The 6,357-nt window shown below is 50.1% G+C and overlaps 1 protein-coding gene across 1 annotated transcript; it reads right to left on the bottom strand.

The window, feature by feature from the left end:
- Positions 1-370: 370 nt before the first annotated feature.
- Lypd8 (LY6/PLAUR domain containing 8) lies at positions 371-5,497 on the bottom strand. The gene is given in 6 exon segments (XM_005008556.2): positions 371-390; positions 1,592-1,681; positions 1,684-1,725; positions 2,916-3,077; positions 4,474-4,593; positions 5,458-5,497. Coding segments are annotated over 6 exon segments (474 nt in total).
- Positions 5,498-6,357: the final 860 nt, after the last annotated feature.

Genomic DNA, 6,357 nt, shown 5'->3' with positions numbered 1-6,357 from the left:
TCCGCTTTCAGCCTCACCCAGGCTTTGAGGAAAAGTCTCCAGTCTTCATTTTAGGGCCCTGGGAACATGACGAGCAAAGAAACCCTGCTCGTCACTGCTGCCCTTGAACTCAGATAGAGAACTAAAAACCACAGCTGTGAATCACACCAGGAATTTTTTAAAAATGGGATTTGGTGGGGTATAGGTCAGTGGGAAAGACAGCTCTTAGCATGTGCAAAACCCTGGATTCAATCACCCGCACCAAACAGAAAAACAATAAAGGGTGGTGAACATATTAGTAGGGAGGAAAAGAAGCTATTTTGATAAGGTTACCCAGTGAGTCCAGCTGTAAGGCACTCTGGAGAAGGAAAACTGTAAATCAGTAAATAGATCAGCAGCCGCCGGCACCTCCTGGAAGGAGTGAGGGGAATGGAGGACTTTTAAGGCAGAGAAACTACAATTTGACTGAAGCCCTCTGGCTCATAACAGTGTCAATGTGGAGTCACCACTTGTTCAGAATGTACCACTCAATGGGGGCTGGGGTGGGGTGGCAACAGGGGAGACTCTAGATGTGGTGCAGGTGTAGATGGGAACCTCCAATGCTTTCTGAACCCTCTAAACCATCTGTAAAAACAAATCCTATTTTTAAACAAGAAGTGAATAGGAATTCACATTAATTTCTTGGCTGCACTGGAAAATCCACAATTACAGTTAAAACACTAGAGTTGACACTAAGGAAAATTGGCTTCAAGTTGAATTTGGGAGTCAGTGCTCTTTAGCACTCCTTACTCTGAGCTGTGTTTTGGCAGGGACTGGCTGGTTGTTCATGTTTAGGTTCCATCTCATCCTTTCCTTGTGGAAACTCTAGACTGTGTTTATCTGCCTCCCCTGCAGCCAGGCTGGCCCTGTAACTGGGTCCCAGCCCAGGGGATGCAGGAGGGAATCATGGAAACTTTCTGGCCTCTCCCACTGCCGTGCTTCCCTTCCCTGTGTGAGATGCACGGGATACAGCAGAGAATACCAAGTCCTGGGTGATCAAGAAGCAGAGCTGCAGAATGGATGTGACACATGCCCTGAACTCTGCAATGAACCGCTGCATGACCAAGAAACAAATGTCTGTCCCCTAGAGCCCCAAGATATCCAGGTTGTATCAAGTTAGTTCTATAAGAAAGGACAGTGGGTTGGATTTTAAGGCACAGACTGACTTGCTGTTACACGATCCAAGCTACAGCAAGCTGGTACCTGCCACATCAGGTGGGATAAAAAGTAGGCATAAAAGGAGAGAAAGTCATCCACCCACATCCACAGAATGACAGCAACCAGGCAAAGGAGTGTCAGGAGTGTGGCAAAGCAAGTAAATAAGCGTGGCCTGAGTTTAAGCCATGGGAGAACAGAGTTCAAGTATAAAGAAGCCTACCAGAAGCAGCTCTGGACCAAGAAAAGACAGAAATAGCCACAGCTTGAGGCTTCAGTAACCATCCATCCTGCAGACATCCTGACCCTATCCTCCTGCTCGTCACAGCAATTCTGTGCTATTGTAACTCACAGCCCCAGGAAGGCTGACATAGCTTCAACCCAATCCCCATAAATGAATTGGGGCGCCAAGACACACCGTGATTAAACTGGGCAACGAGATAGTTGCATCACTCTTCTCTGTAACATTTCTGGGGTTTCTCCACACAGGATGTGATGTAGGCCTGGAACAAGCAAGGCACTCTGTGTTGGAAAGATCTTCTGGTGGAGGATCTGGGCACAGGAAGAATCATCATTCAGGTTGGGGCTGGCATGCAGGACAGAGCGCTGCCGGGAGGAAGGGACAGGGTAGCAAAGACACTGCTGGGAGATAGGGAATGGCATCCTAGGGGGTCTCAGATCCAGACTTCCGGGCACCCCGCCCACACACCTACCTTGTAGACATTTAGTGCTCTGGGTGCAGACTGATAGGGAAAAGCTAAGGGTTCAAGCTAGTGCTGACCTATAGCCAATCTCATTAGCTGGCTATTCTGAATACCAGCAAATAGGGCTCTATTACAAAATCTATTGAATAAACAAACACATGCCATTATTTAATATTGCAAGTAGGTGCAAAAAAACATATTGAGAAGGAGCTCTTTTCTTTAATTTGCCATGTTTCATGACCATGGGCAATGAACCTTGCCTTTTGGGTCACAACTTGTCATCTTCCAAAAGAGGGATTTCATCTAGATCAGCAGTTCTAAGCTGAGGTGCAGAGACCCTGGAAACTCTGAGACCTGATACAGGAAGTCTGAGAGACCAAAACCACTTTCAGGAAAATAGAAACACACTCTTTTCCTCTCTCATTCCCTTTGTCTCATGCCTATGGAGTTGAGTTCTCCAGTTGCATGATGTGGAGATTACAAACACTCAGGGAACAGGAAATCCCAGCTGCTTTATTCTAAGCTAGATTCTAAAGATCTCTGCATAAATATGCAACAACGATGCTACTGCTTTTCTCATTACATATTTTGTCTTGGAAAAATGGAAGGGTTTCTACATAAAGGAGCTATTGGCATTATGTGTAATGACTGCAATTTTGCAGTGAACCAATTGAGATTCTTGAATTTCATAGCTTTAGTTTCTATTACAGTAAACATTGTTGGGTGGAATCCATGCCACAGGCATTCTTTGGGATCCTCAATAATTTTTAGGGCTTCGGGTCTTAACAGAGGACTTGGGGCCACATCTGAGGACGCTGATCTCATGCCCCCTCTGCATGATCAGAGTGCTTGTGACATCTGTCCTCTCTGAGCAAAGGGGAGAGGAGCATTGTGGTGCCATCTTGTGTAAGCCAGATGCGAGTGCTATCCAGGCATGCCCTGAACTGTCTGGACCTCCAGCATTCATGCAACATCCAGGAGCACAGATGGCAAAAGGCAGGGCTTGGCGGACAATGGAGCCCCCACAGCAGCACAAACCCAGGGTATCGCTGGTGGCATTGCACATCTTCCCTTGGCAGCACTGGCTTCTGAAATTGAAGCGATCTCCATCAGACATGTGGACAGTGAAGGGGAGAAGTGAATCCGTCTCCCCACTGCAGTTGGCCACCGAGCATGTCCTGGTACAAGGTGACATTTGTCCTACACACAGCAAACACAGACTGTCAGGCCCCGAGCAGGGCAGGGACCTGAGGAGAGAACACTGCAACCGAAGGCAGAAAATGCTGCCTGCGCCCAGTGTGGTTCCAAAGGTGGAAAGATCCTACCATTGGCACCTCCTTCTGGGACATTATCAAAGATGTGGGTCACACTCTTTGCAAAGGCTGCCAGGAATCTGGAACAGCAGAATGTCCACAGCATCCCTTCTGCCTCCCACTTCGAGGGTGAGCAATACCCAGGCAAGCTTTGAGCCCAGAGCCAGCCAATATAGTAGCTACCGAATTGGACATTTAAAGCCCAAATTCATCACAATTAAGTAAAATTTTGAATTAAATTCCTTCACCATACAGCCCTATTTCAAGTGCTTCAGAGCCATGTGTGGACACTGAATAGGACAGAATGGACATCGGTATTTCCATCGTTCTGCAAAATACTGCTGAACAGTGCTAGTTTATTTACAAGAAACACCAGGAACTGGGTAACAAGTGAACCGATCCCACAAAGGGGGAACCAGCCAAGCCAGATACAGAAAACAGCCCCATTTTCCCACCAATCAATGGGACTGAGCAAAAAGAAAAAAAAAGTAATAGTCACTATCATTAAAAAAAAAAAAAAAAAAAAAAAAAAAAAAAAAACTAGAATTAACAGCTTTAACAGTAAAATGTAATGTGGGGATTTTATTTGGGACCTAGCCCTACCCTGTGAATTACCTGCCCTGTGGCATCTTTGAGACAACTGAGGAACTGTAAAAAGACTTGGGCAACAGAACGAATTAAAGAATTATGGCTAATGTCTTAGGCACGGTCATGACATGGTGGTTATAAAAATGTCTTTACTGGAGCTGAATAGTGATGTGGACGTGGGGCGCAGTGACTGCACGTGTGCACATGCATTTGCTTTAAGACACTACAGGGTGTGCTGGGAATGCGCCGCCCAGCTCGCTGACCCCAACCCGGTGGCGGTGGCAGAGCGAGTGCCCGGCGCTTTCTTCCTGCGTTTGCGTGCAGAACGCTCAGTGTCCTGAGAGAGAGGTCACTGCCACGGGGCTGCAATCACAAGGCCTGGCAAGGCGGTCTTGATCGAGAAGGGGAGACGGAGAGTGGGAAAAGACGAGCAAGCAGTTCATCTGAGAGCTATTCCTGTTCCCTGCACCCACTGGCGTGCACAGGACGGAGGCTTGGGGGCAGCAACACCCAAGGCCCCGCAGGGCCCTGCCTGCTTGCCTGCCCTGCTCTGGGACTCCTGCTTATTCGCTCATCCGTGGTTCGAACGCCCAGTCACCTTCACGCAGCCTCAATCCGGCCCACCCCAGCCCAGCCCAGCCCCCTTGGCTCCCTCTTCAGCTCCTACCAAGTGAGGGCAGGGCACCCCAGCTCACCTAGAGAGGAGTTGGCCCAGGAGCTGAGGCAGCTGGTGCTGGCATTCAGAGGACACTCAGACGCACTGACGTTGATGTAGGAGTTGGTAAATGAATTGCTCTGGATGCAGTTCAGGGATTCTGAGGAGAAAGAGGGCGCATCGGTCAGCACGTGGGGAACACGTGGGGAGCAGACTCTGAGCCCCTCCTTGGGCACACGCTCACCACGGGGTCAGATACACAGATGGAGGTGGCATCCCAGCATTCCAGGGTTCCCCACAGTTGATGTCATGAGACGAGGCTTGGGGGGCCTGGGAGTGAATGCAGACAGGCTCTATGAGGAGGGAATGGCTAAAGTACTTGGCAAAACCATGCAAATAATTAAACTGGAAGGCAGCCAGGACACAAGCTGTGAGAAGCAAATGATTAAGCTGTGGGGCAAATCACACAGCCTCTGTGGGGACTGAATGGTGAAGGTGTGGGGCACAGAGCACATGCCATGTGAGAGCCCCATGGTTAAAGGAGAAGTTCAGACTGGGGAAGCCACTGTGTCGGGCAGGTCCATCCCTCTCCCTAAGGAACACTGCCCAGCCCAGAGGCAGCTCCTGCCCCAGCTCCTTGGTCTCCTGCTGAGATTCCAAATAAGAGCCAGAGAGCTCTCTTGGTTTTTTCTTCTCCAAGTCTCCCTGAGGTTGGCCACCGTCTGTGGAGAAACAGACACTCCAGACCTCCAGGTCACTGAGCCAAGTCTCCTCTCTGGGTGATTTTCACATCTCAGGTGGCAGCAGCCATGCCCATCGCTTCCTCCTCCTGCCTCCCACAGTCCCCCAGCAGGAAGGCCGAGCCTGGACCAAGTACACACAGCAACCTCTGAATGCAGGGCACCTGGAGGGATCTCATGCTCCCGCTAGTGAGAGGTCCCAAGGGCGCCAAGAACAAGCAGGTTCTGGTGAGGTGCACAAGGAGGTCTTTGTTCCAAAAAGGGAACCACGAGGCTTCACTCACGTACAGCTGTGATGGCCAGGGCAGACAGGGTGCCCCTCATGGTGCCGGAGCCAACTTCTCCTGACCTCCTGACTGTGGGGAAGCTTTGAGCCTGAAGAGCCTGAAAAGACACAAAGCAGGCAGCCCCAGGGCTTGCAGGAAGTCCTGTCACTGCGTGCACTGCCACATGCCCAGTACCCAGTCCATCTTTGTGACAGAGAGAATCCCAATCTTGCCAGAGAGCACAGAGCTGCAATTTAGACTCTGCCAGATCTGAGTGCCTAATCTGTGCAGAAATCTCTAGGCACAGACTGGAAACACAGATTGGAGCATTTCCTGTGGAGCCTTTCAGCGGTAAAGAGGGCAGGGGACTAGCGTCCAGTCCCACTGAGGATGAGGTCTGTGTTAGATTTTTAGTGCTGGGACAGAATTCTGAAGATGATCCAATATCAAGGAGGAAAGATGTGTCTGGGCTCACGGTTTCAGAGGTCCCAGTCCATGGTTGCCTGGCCGCATTACTCTGAGCCTGGGCCACAAAGCACATTATGGTGGGAGCACACAGATGCCAAGGTCTGTTCCCCTCCTGGCAGCCAGGAAGTGAAATGGAAACCCAGAGTTGCTGGGGTCTCTGCATGTCCTTCCTGTCATACCTCCAGTGATCTTACTTCCCTTTACCAGGCTCCACCTCTGAAAGCTTCCACCTCTTCCAACAGCACCACCGTGTGGTGACAAACCTTCAGCATCTATGGCCTGTGCAGGCATTTAACACCCTAGTCGCACAAGATCCAAGGGAAAAGTGCTGGCCTGGTCGTGTCCCACTCTCCTCTCCCAAAGCACAAAGCCCATGCTGTGGCTGGCATCTCCATGCATCTACAGTATGTGCTTGGGTTCCCATTGCTGCCACCACCACCACAATATGCA

Source organism: Cavia porcellus, unplaced genomic scaffold (assembly GCF_034190915.1).
Source record: "Cavia porcellus strain 051 isolate PalLab524CR breed Dunkin Hartley unplaced genomic scaffold, mCavPor4.1 scaffold_2, whole genome shotgun sequence".
Taxonomy (NCBI): Eukaryota; Metazoa; Chordata; class Mammalia; order Rodentia; family Caviidae; genus Cavia; species Cavia porcellus.
The sequence above is the reverse complement of the archived record's forward strand: the minus strand, read 5'-3'. Positions and strand labels throughout refer to the sequence as shown.